The sequence below is a fragment of the Macadamia integrifolia genome, chromosome 7 (assembly GCF_013358625.1).
Source record: "Macadamia integrifolia cultivar HAES 741 chromosome 7, SCU_Mint_v3, whole genome shotgun sequence".
NCBI classification, from domain to species: Eukaryota; Viridiplantae; Streptophyta; class Magnoliopsida; order Proteales; family Proteaceae; genus Macadamia; species Macadamia integrifolia.
The window spans coordinates 4,007,326-4,025,482 of NC_056563.1; the positions used below are offsets into that span (position 1 = coordinate 4,007,326).

Genomic DNA, 18,157 nt, shown 5'->3' on the forward strand with positions numbered 1-18,157 from the left:
AATTACTTAATTTTTTAATCATATTTAGTAATGATAAATTTTACATATTATAGCAAAGGGTTTTGGATACAAAATAAAGTGAAATTTTATAACTAAATATGGAATAATTTGAAGTTAATGTTAAAGTCACATGGGTAATGATTATTTATATTTCTTTTTTAATATGAAAATTTCATTTTCTTTCCCTTTAATTCCCCTCACAACCAAACATAGCTATAGTAAAAAAATTGAAACTTAAGATAAAGTAGGGAATAGGGCATGATAGGAGAAGCACCAATCATCTAAGGGATGCATAATTGTTTGATAGCAACAAATCGAAGGAGCTAGTGACAGAAAAACGTTTGGCACTATCAAAAGATGGGGCAATTGTGTTCAATAGAATTTGTAAGTTATTAGTTGTTGTATCGTTCTTGGATTTAATTATTCGGAATTTAGAATTCATGATTTCATCCTTAGTGTGCACTGTGATGAAAATTGATGAACTTGGGCTCATCTACTCAACTAAATGCACAACAGAACATTCAAGAGACCTAGGACTCACAAATGGAGAAATATAAATCTTTGAAGGAATGATAACCAGATTCCAGAGCTGTTGCAAAACATAACACCCCCAAAAGCATATAAAGGGATCCGGCTCTTCTCCTTTAGTGTCACATGTTCAGATGATGAGCCAATGCTTGGTGAGAAGTGCGAAGAACAAGGTGCCGATAGGGGCCCGGAGAAAGAGGTGTCGAGAATCGTTGAATCATCGTTTGAACACATGGCGCTCGCCTAGGTAGTTATGGAAAAGACTTGAATGATCACCGCTCAGAAGAGGAACCGAATGGTTAAACCACGTCAATATCTTGTTTTACAAACTTTGTTGTGTTAATATTGGTAGGCTAAGAATACAAAAGCACCATAGATCGTAGAAAATATTTCACCCAAAGTAAAGTAAATCTAACGATTCTCTTAATTCACAATTGGAACCGTGAGTCCCAAGAAGACCCTATCTGCTACCATTCCAATCTAAAAAATCACATACTCAAGTTCCAACATACGATTCACTCCAATAAAAAAAAGGGCAGATCTAATCAACAGTGCAGAGGTATCCTATTCAAATTCCAGCACAAACAGCTTTTGCCAATTAGTTAGCAATACATACAAAATATGTAAGCACGTTTTGAGGAGTTAGATTAGATCAGCAGATTGGATCGATATCCGCCTTGACTGATCCCGATTTGAATTGATATGGACAAAGAGTGAAACAGAAAAGAAAAGAAAAAAAAAAAAATTGAATCCAGGAATAGTTCTGTCCAATTTGGACCAATCTGAATTTAATAAGATGGATATCGGCCTTGACCGATCCCAGCCCAATTCTGTCTTCTCAAGCTCTTATTGGGATCATGCACTATAATTTGTGACAGTAGTTACTCCAATGATCTTGGTGAGGTAGGATGGGCTTCAGCTGTTGCTTTTGACAAATAGCTTGTGATTAAAACTTAGGATTTGGATATAAAAGGAGCACACAGGAGGCGGAAGCAAGGGGAATGCTTAAAATACTTCAAAAAGCAAAACAATTAAAGGGTGCTTAAGAATTTCTGCCATGATTTCAGCTGCTAGCAGATTCCTTCTGTAATGACCAAAGTCCTTGAAAGTTGATATTAACCGAAAGGGCTGAAAATTTGAGCCCATTAATTGGATGCATTCATCAAACAAATGTAAAACTGTGTTTGGAATGCATGGAGTTAGCGAAGTACACAACTGTATTTTTTTTTGTTTATACTGTTTCAAATATGTGTTGAGACAAAAAATGGTTCTAGTCACTTTGGGTGACCTACAACAGAGACTCAAGAGGGTTTAACAAGTGATCCATCCCTGCAGTATTTATAGGCAATGTCCGATGGATGTCATAGTTATGGAGAGTTACTCTTTCACGAGAAGTTAGGTGATCTCATGGGAGTGTCATGCTAATCAAGTTGCCTTATCTGGTTAGAAGTCCATGTTTGTACAGATCTTTTGGAGATTGTCTTTGTGAGCTCTAAACGATAAGATTTGCTGCGCTGGATGGTCCTTGATTCTTAGGATCATGTCTGTAAATTGGTTGAAGTCGGTGCGATTGTTCAACCCTGTTTGGCTCGTACGCTTCTCAACTGGTAAATAGTGACTCTAGGTACGGATCTCCCCGTAGGTCCAAACATCGCTACCCGATTGGTGGGTGGTACTTTTACCCTCATCAGTAATTTTGTTTTTTTATCTTTCTCCTATCCCTTATTGTGTTTTGCTTAGACTGAGAAATGCAAAAGAAATTATTATATCCTATATTCAAAGAGTAGAACTGATTTTGAACGTAATGCTGATTTCATCTCTATCAGTTCTCTTCTCTCCAACAATTGTCTTAAAATTTCATAGTAAATTTCCTCCATGGCAGTTTTCTTCGCTTGTTTTTCTCCTCCATAGTCGCTCCTGCATTCACATGTCAACAAATGTAAGATAATGGTGGATTGGTAACAAGATCCATGCCCTATTCCAGGTCTACCCCTACTGTTGAGTATCGTAAAATTGTCATTTGGAAATTTGGAGATGAACATTGATGGTTCAATAAAGCTAGCCATAAATGGAATCATGTGAACAATGCATAAACAAAGAGCTATCAAACCTTGCAAAAGATCTGTTCAAGCATTCTTTGTTTTAAATTTCAAATATATAGCTGATTTCCTTCTCCAAAAACATATGTTGTTTCCTCCCAGATGATTCTCGTAAAGAGTTTTTTTTGGTGAAATTGTAATGAGTTTATTAGAATCTATGGTAATAATGGAGAGGGAGTTCATATAGATAGCCATCACAATAGTGTTAAGTTAAAGCAAGACTTACATGATAAATACAATAAAAAAGCAGGTTATAAAATGTTCATTAAACTAATATTCCAAAAAATTACCTTGTTTCTTTTCTGTGTTCAACATGCTGAGCTGGTTACTCATAAGTTCTGTCACCATCCTTACCTATTAAGCATAGAAATAATCTTGTATTATCCCAATAGCTACCATATGCATATAATGGATTTCCCAAATCTTGGGGTACATGCCTCTCTCCATCTCTTGCTATTTATTATGTTAGGATTTTTTTTTTTTCATCAAACAAGAATTTATATATTTATATAAAAAAAATTATTTTAGAAAAAATATTGTAGTAACCATACAAGGTTGTAAAAAAAATAAAAATAAAATAAAATAAAAAAATAAAAAAATAAAAAATAAAAAAATTATGACCTTATTTTTTGGCCCTTTTAGTATAATACTTTGTTTTTTTCAATGATCACAATACACTTTCAAATTATTTTGAAATCCCTTTTTTACTTCTACTTTAAATAACTTTTGGGAATAAAACAATGGACAATCAAAAGAAGATTACAACTTTTCACTCTTACTTCATCGTTTTTTTTTTTCCCAATAAATATGCTCACTTCACCACTTTGATGACAACAAAGAAGCACCCTTTATTTTATTAAATATACGTATTCTTTCATGGGCTGAGGAAATTGATACTTCATATTAATGTGTTTGAAGAATGAACACATTCTAGTTATTGTATTTTGTTTTATGCTATGACAGTTTTATAGTTGCATTGTGTCCATTGCTTTGCATCTAATTATGATAAAATAGCATCAAATAATAGGTGAGAGACTTACGAGGATAAATATATTGGTCGCCTCCAATGTCCTATCGTCTTATGTGGGGCATTGTTTAGTCACCTCAATTATAAGTAAATTGTTGGAAAAGTCTCTCTGAGTTGTTGGCATGAGCTATGCAAAAAACTCTTGTTCAATCTCTCCTCTCTCCTCCCTGCCCTATTGATGAACTGTCGAAGCACCCCTTGATTGGTATGCTCCTCTATGTTGCTCACTCAGGGAACCCACTCCTTTAAATGTGCATCATATAATTCATTAATAACAATAAATCATATATCAAACTTGAAGAAGTGTTTAACATCGAAAGACTTGTCAATGCTTATATAGCAAAATAAAAGGGAATGCAAAGATAAATTTTAAAGACAAAAGCCTAGAATTAGTATATAGTTCACATTTAACTTGTTTCATAATTCATTGCAATGTTATGAAACAAGTTCACATCTTAAGGCACTTGCCTTGCTAATGCTTAGCCACTTGTCACGTTACCATAAATATCACTAGGTGTTCTTTGATGCCGTTTGACAAGAGAGGATGAACTACCTAGGTCACCCATGGTGATTCAATCACTGCCCTACAATTAAGAGACTTATGAGGCTCCATTTAGGCCAAGCAAAATAACCCAAGGTTTTAGCTTAACTGGCCTCCCTCCTTGCGATTTTACAATCCTAACAGATTGTGGATTAAAACCATGCCTAGTTATTTTTTTTTATGCTATCGATGGATATCCAGACCTTTGGCCTAACTAGTCCTATGGGCTCATACTGACCCCACAATCACATGGACTGGATTATACCGGGGTTGAATGAGAACCATTCAATTTTCATTGAAAACAGTGAAAAACACTAAACATTCCCATGTGAGTGGCCCAAGGTGTGCCTAGCTATCACTCAGTGATTACAATATTATTTGACAAGTCATCAATAATATCCCATATTTTACCCGTAGAAGTGCATGATCAGCATACCTATGAACCCCTTGCCCTTTGTTTTTTCCCAATATTTTTGTACTTCAATTATTGTTTGTGTTGTGTTGGAAACTCCAACCCCTTACCCTCCCTCCCCCAACAGAACCCCCAAGGCCCCAATGAAGGCAAAGTTAAATCCGGAACTTGATGGCAACAAGACTTACTCCTTCGGTTCCGCTTCAATCTTGTTTAATTAAGGGAGATAAACTTTCCCACAATGCCATAGTGCAATTTTCCTATCAAACAGGTTTTCCATTAATTTTTCTCTCGTATTCTGAATATATGGGTCCATATAGTGTAAAAACGCAACCCTAAAACGATGCAGAAGATAATGGAAAAACAAAACAAACAATGCACGCGGATTTTACGAGGTTCGGCAAGGTTACTTACGTCCCCGGTGAGATGAGATCCTGTTTCACTATCAATGGAGAATAGGGTCACAGAGCTCGTCCTCATACCTCTCAGTATTGCTTGCATTACAGAGAAAGAAACCCTCGCTACAAATATATAGCGAAAAACTCTAATCCGAAAAGTACACAATTGCCCTCAAATAAATAAAAAAATTCGAGCAGGACTGCCATCTTGAATGTCGAGGCACTGCACCAATACTCCCTGGATTAAACTGTGACGGAATACAAGACATCATACACCAACATATAGATGATATCTTTTTCAAGACAACCATTTTTTGGTATGTAGATTCCTTCCTATGAGGAAGGTGACCCTTGTGTCCAAACTAAGGATGTGAATTTGAAACCGAAACTGTTTACCGAAACCAAACTGAACCATTTACACCGAAATCGCAAAACCATTTAGTAAATAATTTGGTTCTGATTTCAATTTGAAGACCGATTAGTTAAATGGGTTGGGTCGTTTTTAACCGTTTCACCTGTTAGTTTCAAACCGAATTGACACTGTGAAAACTGAACCGTTTCGTTAAATGGGTTGGGTGGTTGGGTTGTTTTAACAAAACATAATGGTTTAATTAAGGAAGAATTAAGGACCATAGAGGCAGTCCAATAGTCTATTCAATAATTTACTACTATTATGTAGTTAAATACTTGCTTGTTCAATGCCTCATTTAATTTGATACAAGATTTGAGCGTTTATCAACAAAAGTAAATTTTAGTAAGCAAGCGAATAAACTAGCAAACCGACTACTAATCGTTTAGAAATGGTATGAAATAAATCGTGATCAAAACCACTTAAAACCGTGAAATCAACATCGTTTAAAAACCGTGGAACCCAAAACCGTTTACTAAATGGTTGCGGTTTCAGAAAGTGCAACTGTTTAGTAAATGGTGCAATTTTGGTTTCATCCAAATAAATGTGAACTGAATCGAACAGCACCGTATAAATCAAACTGATTTCAGTCAAGTTTAACCACTCCATGACCCAAACCATCAGGCCTCTTCTCCCAAGAAGTGACACCTCCAATGTGTTGTTGCCACCTGTCCCATTAACATCACCTTATATGAGTGTGCCTTAACTGTCTTGCTGCGCTGATATTGTATCACATATGGGTAACGGATGGATACGGTAAGCCCACGTTTTCGCTTTATACACCTAAACTAACCTGCCACGTCATTAGGTGCGTATTTTGAATTTTTGGTGCCAACAATTGTACAATCCATTTGAATGATTAATTGATGAGTTGTTGTGATTTCACTGTAGGGTATGGGAAAAGAATCAATTGTGAATTGTTTGGCTGGCTATTATGAATTTATTCCTTTTCTGACATAGAATTGTGATGGGCTACATTGTATATTGATTCTATACGAAAGTTTTGAATTAACTTTTTCTTTTCTATTTGATTGGGACAAGCTCAAATTGTTTAATTTGAATGGTGGAATATGGGACTAGCTCAAATTGTTGAATCTGGCATAGTAGTGTGTTACGTAGCATGGACTTGTGTTCTGTTGGATGAAATGTAGTAATGGAGTTATAGCAGGTCATGTGTAGCAATTATCATCATGAGTTATATAGTTTACATATCTATCTGTGGATGAAGACATGGACTATATTGGATTGGAATTGAATGAATTTGAACTAATTCATAATGGGACTCATGGATCTGGATCCTCTCCAAAGCAGCTAGCGTATATCATCAAATTCCAAATCAAAGTCTTTATTTTATAGAAAGAACTCCAACCTTAAAGCTGTCATTCAGAGAGATGTATATTTAAGGATGAAATATGTCATTCCATTGCTGTCAATCATCCTCTAAGGCCTATTTGAATACTGAAGCTCTAAATTTTCAGCTGGCCTCTGTATTCTTCAAGCTAGAAACTTTTCATGTGCTTAAAAAGTGCAAGTGTAACTATTTGATCAAAGTGAGTGTCTTCTCGTCGGCAAGAGAGGCGGAGGCACCTCTTAGACCGGGACCAATTCTCAAGAATTAACGCTAAAATTTATCAAATAAATAAGACTGACATTAAAAACAGTAAAAAAAAAAAAAATGTGCAATGGATCGGTGGAGAGATTTCACAATGTATATTACAATTCACTCTTCCATTATCTTACCTTGTGTGCAGTTTCGACATACATCTAAATATACATATTAAGGAGTTAAGGAGGATATGACAAATGAATATCGCTTTAATATCATGTTAATTAAAGTGGAAAAGCTCACGAAATACCACATGGAGGTTTAAAACTCTATAACTCTCAACATCTAAAAAAAATGAAGCAATAAATGATTCTTCGCAGCCACAAAGGAATGAATTTGCAAAGAAAATGGGGTGCAAAAACATTAGAATCATTCATTTTGGAGCATCAATAATGACTGATTAACTCTGATCAAATCAACCTCTACAACTGGCATGATCCCAATTTTTGAAACATTGGTAGGAATCAAAGGCACCAAAATGAAACCCAGAAGCGTTGTTGCAAGGTTGCTTAATTTGATTCAACATGAAGGACCTATTTCAAGAGATCGTCTCCTTACCATTACCCTAAACCTGGTTTGGTTGTAGACCTCTATCATACGGGCCCATGAACCCATAATGGGTTCATTACATGGCAATCAATGAACACTACTAAATTCACTAGCCATACTCAATGCCTAAAATCTCCTCCTAAACTCGTACATATGAATTAGTGGATACCTAAACCTTTCAATTGGATGAAAAAAAGAGAGAGAGGGTCCTACAAGAAAGCAAGGTAAGATAATGGAAGAGGGGCACGATGGAATCAATATACAACTAATGAATTAGTGTACAAACATCATTTATTTTGGTGAATCTCAGCAAGCTAGCTTCATTTATTTTCTTGTTTCTCAATTTCAATCATCCATTTGCTACTGTCGCAATATCTTCCCTTAGCTACTGCCACCATACTCCATTTGAACGAGGTGTCATGAATGCCACTGCTGCAGTCTATGTGGATAGCTTCAGAATTGCTGCCCATATCTAAGCCTACTCTGGTTTCAAGGACAATTTGTTTAACTATGAGACTGTGAAATTGGTGGGGAAATCTTATTATTCTCATGTATTCTCAAAAAATATGCAAAACAATGGAGATTTTTAATAATTATAAAATGATAAAAATTATTTTGAAATCCCTTTCGTTCTCTGTCTTTAATAACTTTGAGGAATAAAACAAGAACTAGACAATCAAAACAAGATTATAACTTTTTAGTTTCACTTCACCACTTTGATGACGACAAGAAGTAGACTTTAATTTATCAAATATCATGCAAATAAATTATTTCATTGTATGAGTAACAATGATTTTTAATTGATACTTGATATTTATGTGTTTGAAGAATGAATATACTCTAATCATTTGTATTTTTTTTTAATCAACTATAACAATTTTACGGTTGCAAAACTATCTTACAAATAGCATTAAATAATAAATAGTAGACTTAAGAAGATAAATATATTGGTCGCCTCTAATGCCTTATGTTGGACATCTTTCAATCACCTCAGCTATAAGTAAACTGTGGGAAAAATATCCCCAAGTTGTTGTCATGGGCTACGCCAACAACTCATGTTTCTATCTCTCCCCTCTCTCCTCTCTCCTCTCTCCTCTCTCCTCCTATCCTATTGATGAACCGCTGAAGCACCCTGTGATTAGTGTCCTTCCTATATTGGTTACTAAGAGAACTCTCTCCTTTAAAATATACTATACATTATAATCCATCACAAAATAATATAACTTAATGACAATAAATCATAGATTAAACTTGGAAAAGTGAATATTGTGAAAAGACTCCTTAATGGTTCAATGCTTATATAGCAAAATAAATGGGAAGACGAAGCTAAAGGTTTAAGAAAGCCAAAAGTTTAGTTTGGTAGTTCACATTTAACTTGTTTTAAAACGCTATCATGCAAATCAGTCATGAATTTATAGGGGGAAAAAAGCATGCATTTTGTAATCTCCTTTAGACGTGAGAGGGGCAAGGGTACCCCAAGCTCTTGGATCTTACTGGGGCACCAGATGGACAGAATCTGATTAGTTCTTTTCTGAGAAAGAGACCCGAATATATAATTTCTAGATAGAATCTCAACGGATCATCACAGATCTAGCTTATATTTACATAGTAAACCGAAATAACCCGATAAAAAACCGATACCAGACAGAAAAAAAACATTTTGTTCATACTTACGCATATATTTACATAGTAAAGTGTACTCAAATCGAACCTAAATCGGGACATCTTTATTGGTTCGTGTTTTGGACTTACTCATTCTCACACTAACACCTCCTACTGGGTGGGTATTTTTTACTTAAACCGGACATCAACCCATTGGGGAATGCTCTTTCCAAAATTAAAACTAGAACTATAATAGTAGTCTTGAAGTCTCACCACTAACCATGTAGTTTACATTAATGGCTAAATTTTAGTGGAAAATCATTCCACTGTGCAACTAAGCTTAAAAAGCTTTATCAACAGGGTTGGGAGCCTAGTTTAAGCCTTGTTCCATCACCTCCTGGGTCAGCTAATTGTGAATCTAAATTGATATGGTCACGGAAGTGTTGTCAGTCATATGGAAGCTATGATCACTACCATGGAGCATACTACACACTTTTATGGGACCTGACCTACGTCTGGTGGAAACCCATTAAATTTTTTTTTTTTATTATTATTAATAGCCCATAAAACATTTATCAATGTGTATAAAAGTGGGACAACTAGAAGTAAAATCTGCATGTAAAATTAGTACATTTTTTGGGGGTTTCACACACAAATGGATCCACGTGAAAATATTTAAAGCTCTTAATCACTGACATCTTACTTGGCCTTGGGGGTAAAAGACCAGACACTAGCAAGGGTGTTAATGAGGCACTTAAACTGAAGTTGTATCGAAGGAGATGTGATACGATTTTGATACGATAAAATGGTATGTTTTGACACGACAAAGTGGTATCTTCTTCGGTTTGGTATGCTATAGGTTTTTAAGATAAAAACATTCGGTGCGTATAGAAATCGCACAAATATCATATTGAAATATTGAATTTTCAACTACATATACATCAAAAGCAAAAAAAATGGTAAAAATATTGTACCAAAACAATATTGTATTGAAACCATATTTGTAAGAATATATATATATATATATATATATCAAAATTGTATCGAGCCGATATGGTATCAGTATTGAAATGTAGGCATTTTTCTCGGTATCTTACGGTTTTGGTGTTGATTCTTGGCCTGTTGTATCTTGTTGTTGATTTGCTAAGCCAATCCGAAACCCAATCGTTAAAGAAGTTCCGGTTTTGGTCCCCTTTTTTTTTATCAGAAATCAATGAGAAATTTCTTTCTTTTTTTTGGGTGGGGGGGTTCGGTTTCTTATCAGGTTATTGTTAATCAGGTCTCAGTTTTTATTGATTTAGTTCTTTAGTTCCCTTTTCAATTACGGTTGATGGAATTGGTTGGTGCGGTTTCATAAAATCCCAAACTGATAAAGGTTCGATTCAGTACGTTATGCGATGAACCAGTAAGTTTTGATCGGTCCGACCAATTCATGATGAAACTTTTACACCCTCAGTAAAGAGCATGGGTACTGGTTCATATAGGCACATTGGCCTATATAAATATCGGTATCGTTGGAGATCAATATCGATACTAATTGGATGAATTGGACTAAAAGTAGTTCAGTTTCAAATTTACGTCTGATACGATCAATTCCAATCAATCTATCAGTATCGGCCGAAACCAGTATGGTCATGATACTAATTCCTAAAACTTTGCTATAGGGAGAGTTGATCATAGAAAACCCATGGTCCAAACTTGAGCAATTTAACACCTAATAATTAGAAACTACATTAGAAGAGGATTAAAAAAAATAAAATTAGGGAACCATCAAACCATCATGTCTTCTTCAGTGAAATTAGTGGCCTTTGTGTTTTAGCATTACTCATCATCTCAAAATAGTTGTCGAAAATTCAAGAGAGAAGAAAGAAATTAAAACCCAACAAAATTTCAAAAGTTCAAGTAAAACCCTCCTATTAGCACTAGTAATATTTGATTTAAGTTCAAGAATATTGACCTAGAATATAGTATCGTATGGAGTTTTGGAATACATGTAAAAAGCTCAAAAGATTGAGCCAAAATCTGAAATTGTTTTGCTATTGATAGCGGCCCTTGGAAAAGAAAATTGTCTTTGCCACCATCGGTTGATTCATTCAATTTATGAATCACTCCTCAACCCAACACTAACATGCCCACAAAACGAAGTTTGTTTTTGTTTCGCTACAACTATTTGAGTTCACCGGTAAGACTTGTCATCGCTCCCACCAATGCAGTCCCTGGTCTCAGCTTCGCCACTGCTTTCCAATTCCTCATGATTACACAAATTTTCCAAAAGAAAAACTATTCCGTATCTAAATATAATCTATGTTTAAACTAGTGTGAGATGTGATATATTTATTGTTGCAGGATGAAATATCAATGAAAGTATGCTTCATTAATTATTTTTTTTGGCCTTCATTCTCAATCATCCATGGATGTCAAACAAGAATTATGAACTTATAATGAAGAGGAATTTATTGTAGAAAAATTATTGTTGTAACCAAGGTAATGAAGAGGAATTTATTGTAGAAAAACTATTGTTGTAACCAAGGTAATGAAGAGGAATTTTTTGTAGAAAAATTATTGTTGTAAGCAAGGTTCAGAAAAAAATTTGTAACCTTACAGACATCTTTTTTCAGCCCTTACAGTATAACATATCGCACAATTTTTTTTTTGGGTAATAAGCACACTTTATTTTTTCAATCAAGGTAAATCTTGTCATTTTTCGTATATACTATCGATTAGAGTTTTTGATAATAACATAATGGTATATGTCATTTCCAAATTATGTTCAAAACCCCTTTTTATCCCTACCTTAAATAACTTTGGGAAGAAAACAAGGGTTAAGAAAATATTACAACTTCTCACTTTCACTTCACCACTTTGACAACAAGAAGCACCATTTATTTGATAAAATATCATGCATGCATATAAAATTTTCATGGGCTGAGGAAGTATGATCTTCAATTGATACCTGATATCGATGTGTTTGAAGAATGCATATACTCTAGTTATTTATATTTTATTCTATCAACTATTGCAGTTTTACAATTGCAATATGTATATTGTTTTGCATATAATTATGATAAAAATATATCTTATAAACAGCATCAAATAATAAGTGAGATACTTACAATGATAAGTATCTTGGTCATCTCCAATGTCTTATGTGGGACATTTTTTGGTCACCTCAACCATAAAAAAAATTTAGTGCAGGAAATTCTATTTGTACTGTGATCATGGGTTATGCCAATAGCTCTTGTTTTTATCTCTATCCTCTCTCCTTCCTACCTTATTGACGAATCCCCAAAGCAGCTCTTGATTGGCACTCTCCTATTTTGCTTGCTCAGAGAACTCTCTTAAATTATAATGTTCAAGACAATCCATCATAAAAAGATAAAACTTAATGACAATGAATCATACATTAAACCTAAATAGATGAATATTATGAAAAGGCTTGTCAATGGCTCAATACTTAATTTATAGCCAAATAAATGGGAAGACAAAGCTAAAGATTAAAGAAAGGTTGAAGTTTCTAGCTTGGTTGCTCACATTTAACTTGCTTCTTAATTCATGACAATGTTACTTTAATTCTTTGCATTTATTTTATAAATCATGTAAATATAAATATTATGTTAACTATGCATGACTAATCATGAATAAATTGTTTCACATGTTAATTAGTTATGTTTGCAGGAAAAACAACATGTATTTTGCAGTCTCCTTTAGACCTTAATCTTTGTACAATTTACCAATTTAGAAAAAATGGCATCTGTGACGACAATGAGCTCTAGAAATGGAGAGGGGGCAAGGGTACCCAAGGACGTAGATCTTGCTTGCCGTGAGACCAGATGGACAGCCATCTGATTATTACAGAGGAGGACACTATTAGATCTAGGTCTTTCAGTTTCCAGAGATAGTGAACTTCTGAGAGTCAGTATCAACAACCAAGAGTTCCATACGTGGAATGTTGCTAGGGCATGGAACAAGCTATTGAAATATATAGGCACAAGCAAGGGAGGTATGTGATGAGTCCAAATCCTCTGCAATGAGCAGTGAGGTGCAATGAGCGTTGGATGGCTGAGAGAATTTGGGCATGCACCCCCAAGGGGCTCCCAGCCACCCGATACTTACTACACCAGTGCAGCGGCTGAGTATGATTTTCACACATATGTGATTTATATTGCTTTGGTGGGTCATATTGTGGCTCATTGCCATTAGTAGCGAGAATTTAAAGGTACCCCTTCATTTGAGACTTCATTTCAACATTGTGTTTGCTGGTGTCTTGATTTTCCAATCACCCTACTTTTAAAAGAAAGGAAGTCTCATCTCTCATGTAGGGGGGAAGTTTTCCTCCAAGCATGGAGTAGGGTTCACCAACTCATCTAGAATCATTACTACTCTTTCACCCACCTACTAGCCGTGGTCGGAAGAATGTAGCGATGCCTTTCCCACTACCATAATCTAAGGGTGTCAACTAGTCGAGTCCAAGCAGGCATGACCCCCCATTTACCCAATCAGGCTTATGTTGGGCATACATGGTCTTGTTTATAGGGCTCATGCTATGATATAGCTAAATGGGTCTTATACGGACTATTGGGCTGTTTAACCCTAAATGGACTATGTCTAAAATTAGTCTATAAAGAAGGCTACAGTGGAATACAAATAAAATGGGCCTTAGATGGGCTTTAAAAGTTCTTACAATGACCTATTCGTAGTTATTAAATTCTCCGAATTATTCGCAAATAATTCTGTCGAATAGAATTTTATCGAATTTTACGAATAATTCTGTCTGAATCTGAATCAAATAAAAAATTCTTGAATTTTATAGACTTTTTGAAAATTCACGAATAATTTGGCCAAACCGAATTTTATCCGAATTATAACCTAATTTTATTCCATATTAAAAAAAAAAATAAAAAATAACTCTATCTTGAATAAGTCAATAAGCCTTTAGAAAATAGTGTGATTATTATGCATTTATTATCCTAATGTTACTTTTCTTCTTTTTTTAACAGAAACCGACAAAGCTTATTTTTCCTGAGGTAATCTCTCACATTTCTACAAAAAAAAAAAAAAAAATCTCTCACCCCATTTTGGTTTGACTATAGTCTTTACTCTCTCTCTAGTCTTTAAGGTGAACATGCATGGTGAGTGACGTGAGTCTAGTTGAATTTGCTCTCAATCTCCCCTCTCAGTCTCTCTTGTTTCTCTTTCTCTGATTCAATTATTTGAGTAATAGGAAATGAGTTTAGAAAAAATAAAATAGCTAAATATAATATTTTTTTTCTTTAAAATTTAAAATTTTAATTTTTATATCATTTGTATGTTATGTACATGTGATAATTGATGGATAATATAAAACAAGTATTGCAAATATTAAAAATAACATCCGAATTTTTTGTCCGTTTTTTATTTGTATAAACGAATAATTCTCGAATCCGAATCTGCATCCAAACTCGAATTTTATTATCCCCGCTTTTTTTACAGATATTTTGACCAAATCGTTGAATTAATGAAACGCATTAATTCGTATAATTCTTCATCCGAATTTAATAACCATGGTCCTATTAAGTTAGGAGAATCAAATTGACATTTTATATTAAGGGTAATATCTACTTAATCCCATGCCTTTCTTAAGATATCACTCACCTCCCCTACAAGAAAAAGATTTATTCTAACGACCCCAACCATTAGATTTGACGGTTAAGTTAGGTTATATTTTTTTTTCCTGCCCAAAATACCCCCTTGTAATGCTGAAATTGCCCGTAAGCGAAAGGCCAAGCAAATATTCAGCTCTCTTCCTCTTTCTTTGCCTCTGAAACCCGAACTGCTTGTCCTCTGCCATTGTCGCTGAACCGAAGGAGAAGGAGAAGAAGCTTGAAGATGGTGAGTCCCCTTCATTTCCTTATGAATTGGTTCTTCTGATTTCTCAATTTTTAGTACTTCTGATTTCGCTTAAACAAGAAAAAAAAATCAAAATCAATAGAATTGGCCCAATTCACGGTACACTGGATCTGAATTCGAGATTAGAAAGCTTTCTTAGGCATTTCATCTAACAACTAAAGAACATTTGACGAAGAAGTATATGAACCAAATCTTGCCGTGGCAGAAAGCCTTGAACTTGGACAACGTTTTATCAATCTTCTCCTGTTCTAACATCCTAACAATCTTGAACTTTTCTTCCTTTATAGAACTTGCAGGAAGCTTTCCAACTGAAGTATAGGAAACGAAACAACAAAACCCATTTCAGTTTTCAGTTAATCCCCCAAAAATGTATGAAATTTAACCTAAAAATCGTAACAGGTTATGAGACTTAAGAGCTACATATGACTTACATGGGGTGTTAATGAAATCTCTGAAAGTATTATCGACATGAACAATGACGAAGCTGATTGTTTGTCCAGACCATTTTTTAATTGCCCATTCCAATGTTCCTAATCCTTCGTTTATATCGCTCCCAACGGCGATATAGATCTTTTCAACTTGATTATCCATGATTTGACTACGGGAAACAGAATGAATCATGCCGGAGAACTACCAAAAACCATAACTGATAACAAATCCACCAAGAGACGAACGGAAGAAAGAGATGATGAATCTAAAGCAGTTCGGGTTTCAGTGACAGAAGGAGGAAGAGGGTTGAATATTTGCTTGGTCTTTCACTTAAGAGCGGTTTTGGTATTACACACTTAGGGTTATTTTAAGGATTATAAAAAAATATAACTTGACTTAACAGTTAAAAATCTAAAAGTTGGGGTTGTTAAATAACATATTTTTCTTGTAGGGGTGATAAGTGATATTTTCAAAAAGATGGGGGTTCAAGTTGATACCTTGCCATAGTTTAAAGGAGGAGAGTGATGTTTACCCTATATTAAAAATTGGATATCTATAAATCCTTCTTGGTAAAATAAATCCATTAATGATTGAGACTATCTTCAGCCCTCTTAAATAAGAAACCATTGAAGACCCATTACAGGCAATTAAGGCCATTTCGAGCTTAAGTACTAAGGAGAAGAGAAGAAGGAAATGGCCCTTTTACTTATTAGATACAAAAAGAAGGAAAAAAATAATGATCTAGACTCTCTTATTCGGCCCTATTATTTTTAGGGTACAGTTCTTATTTTACCGTTGGAGGCACGTGGGCTCGCAATGGGCTCTTCATCATAACTGTAAACCCCTCCTCCGTCCATTTTAAATCTCTTACGAAATTCGCAACAAAATATTCAAGATGAAGTCAGGCCAATCCATGTCCTGGGCAAATCCTCCTCCCTGCACTAAATGGCATCATCTTAATCTCTCTACTCCCTGTTATATCAATTACTTCCCCTTCATCACCCAAGAACCTCTCTGGCTTGAATTCCATTGGATCTTCCCAAACTTATGGATCTTCTTCGATTTAGTATGATATTGATTTTTAAGATAAAATCATTTGGTACGAATAGAAATAGTATCAAATATCATATTAAAATATCGAATTATCAACTATATATAAAAACAAAAACATTGTATCGAAACAATATTGTACTGAAATCTTATTGGTACGAGAAAAAATAAATAAAAATTATATCGAGCTGATATGGTATCAGACTATTAGTATTGAATTGTAGGCATTTTTCTCGATTCCTAATGGTTTCGGTATTCATTCTTGGCGTGTTGTACCGTGTTTTCAATTGGTCATTTACTAGGCCAATCTGAAACCAAATCATTAAGGAAGTTCTGGATTTGATCCCTTTTTATCGGTTTGTAACCAATCTCTATAGGATTTGGTTCGATCTAATTTCAGTTTTAAACATATACATGAGGAAATCAATGAAATATTTCGAGTTCTTGTTAATCCGGTCACAGTTTTTATTGATTTAGTTCAGTTTTCAATTACGGTCGATGGAATTGGTTGGTCCGGTTTCATAAAACCTCAAACTGATAAGGATTCGATTCCATATGATCTGCGATGAACCAGCAAGTTTTGTTCGGTCTGACCAATTCATGATGAAACTTTGACACCCCCAGTAGAAAGCATGGGTACTGGTTCATATAGGCACATCGGCCTATATATATTTTGGTATCGTCAGAGATCAATTTCGATACTAATTGGATGAATTGGACTATAAGTAGTTCAGTTTCAAATTTACATCTGATACGATCAATTCCAACCAATCTATCAGTATCATCCGAAACAAATATGATCACGATACTAATTCCTAAAACTTTGTTATAGGGAGAGTTGATCCTACGAAGCCCATGGTCCAAACCTGAGCAATTTAACACCTAATAATTAGAAACTACACTGGAAGAGAATTAAAAATAATAATAATAATAATAATTAGGGGAACCATCAGACCATGTCTTCTTCGTAAACAGTCAAATTAGTGGCCTTTGCGTTTTAGCATTAATCATCATCTCAAAATAGTTGTCGGAAAATTCAAGAGAGAAGAAAGAAATTGAATTCCAACAAAATTTCAAAAGTTTAAGTAAAATCCTCGTATCAGCATGTTGTAATCTTTGATTTGAGTATAATATTATTGACCTACAATAGAGTATTGTGTGGAGTTTTGGAATACATGTAAAAAGCTCAAAAGATTGAGCCAAAATCTGAAACTTCTTTACCATTGATTGCGGCCCGTTGGAAAAGAAAACTGTCTTTGCTATCTGATTCATTCAATTTATTAATCACTCCTCAACCCAACACTAACATGCCCACAAAACGAAGCTTGTTTTGATCTCTTTGAACTACATTTTCTGAAAAAGAATATCCATTGTCAAAGAGGAAGACCTGGGTCGGGTGCATTGTAAACTATTGATGAAACCTCAACAAGCTTCATTTCTTTTTGCTACAGTTGTTTGCGTTCACGGTTAAGACTGGACATCGCTTCCACCAATGCAGTCCATGGGCACAGCTTCACCACTGCTATGGTGCACAAATTTTCCAAAAGAAAAGCTATTCTGTATTTAAGCATAATCTATGTTTAAACTAGTGTGAGATGTGAGACAATTTGCATGTGATATA

General features: G+C 34.7%; 1 protein-coding gene and 1 long non-coding RNA gene across 4 annotated transcripts; both read right to left on the minus strand.

Annotated features, from left to right (window-relative positions):
- Positions 1-2,268: 2,268 nt before the first annotated feature.
- On the minus strand, positions 2,269-3,923 carry LOC122083209. Its single transcript, XR_006141589.1, has 3 exons — positions 3,668-3,923; positions 2,918-2,981; positions 2,269-2,445 (listed from the first exon to the last, which is right to left on the minus strand). It is a non-coding gene; the product is annotated as an uncharacterized LOC122083209 (long non-coding RNA).
- A 10,775-nt stretch (positions 3,924-14,698) lies between these two features.
- On the minus strand, positions 14,699-15,832 carry LOC122083125 (putative U-box domain-containing protein 50). 3 transcript variants are annotated; one of them, XM_042650824.1, is made up of 3 exons: positions 15,489-15,832; positions 15,250-15,365; positions 14,699-15,098 (listed from the first exon to the last, which is right to left on the minus strand). In XM_042650824.1, the coding sequence occupies exons 1-3, from the start codon at positions 15,676-15,678 to the stop codon at positions 15,090-15,092; spliced, it is 315 nt and encodes a 104-aa protein (XP_042506758.1). In that variant the 5' UTR covers positions 15,679-15,832; the 3' UTR covers positions 14,699-15,089. The 3 variants fall into 3 exon arrangements, with proteins under 3 accessions (XP_042506758.1, XP_042506757.1, XP_042506756.1); XM_042650823.1 differs by having other exon boundaries at positions 14,699-15,107; XM_042650822.1 differs by lacking the exon at positions 14,699-15,098 and having other exon boundaries at positions 15,103-15,365.
- Between the last annotated feature and the right edge of the window lie 2,325 nt (positions 15,833-18,157).

Coding starts and splice junctions, on each gene's coding strand:
- LOC122083125 (XM_042650822.1), bottom strand. CDS start 15,678: ATGATTCATTCTGTTTCCCGTAGTCAAATCATGGATAATCAAGTTGAA. Junction 15,366..15,488: donor AGATTTCATTAACACCCCAT/GTAAGTCATATG, acceptor CCTATACTTCAG/TTGGAAAGCTTCCTGCAAGT.